This window comes from Wasmannia auropunctata, unplaced genomic scaffold (genome assembly GCF_000956235.1).
Source record: "Wasmannia auropunctata unplaced genomic scaffold, wasmannia.A_1.0 LD308954.1, whole genome shotgun sequence".
NCBI lineage: Eukaryota > Metazoa > Arthropoda > Insecta > Hymenoptera > Formicidae > Wasmannia > Wasmannia auropunctata.
In genome coordinates, this window is record NW_012053936.1 from 1 (window position 1) to 560 (window position 560).

Sequence of the window (560 nt, forward strand, 5' to 3'; positions counted from 1 at the left end):
GATCAGATCGGCGGTGGGCATCTCGTGAGGAATTTAGATCAAATCGGTGGCGGGCATTTGGTAAGAAATCTGAATCAGTTAGGTAATGAGCAGTTGATCAGAAATTTAGATCAGATCGGCGGCGGACATCTGGTAAGGGACTTACATCAAATCGGCGACGGAAAGATCTGGTTAGACGGCGATCTGGTTAGAAGCATCGACTATCCAAATGCAGAGACGAAACGGCGGCGCATTGATCAGCCGACGAGTATCTCGGAGAAGCTGCATTTCACGCGAAATCTGGATCAGATCGGAGGGGGAAATCTCGTGAGAAACTTAGATCAGATTGGAGGAGGAAATCTTGTGCGAAACTTGGACCAGATCGGCGGTGGAAATCTCGTGAGGAGCTTGAATTGATTTTCCAGCGATACCTGCAGATCACGGTGGATCAGTATAGGATAAGGAAGGGGCTGTAGAATGGCTTAAAAGTGATTGTATTAAGGATGAAGAAAGACTTCTATACTGATTTTTAATATTGCACTGAATATATGTAGTTCCTTTTCCTTATAATTATCTGATGT

The 560-nt window shown here is 44.6% G+C and overlaps 1 protein-coding gene across 1 annotated transcript; it reads left to right on the forward strand.

Annotated features, from left to right (window-relative positions):
• Nucleotides 1-6: 6 nt before the first annotated feature.
• Nucleotides 7-554, forward strand: LOC105461109 (the record flags this gene model as incomplete). Its single annotated transcript, XM_011707597.1, has 1 exon — nt 7-554. A coding segment is annotated over one exon (390 nt), but the record flags the coding sequence as incomplete, so codon positions are not given.
• Between the last annotated feature and the right edge of the window lie 6 nt (nt 555-560).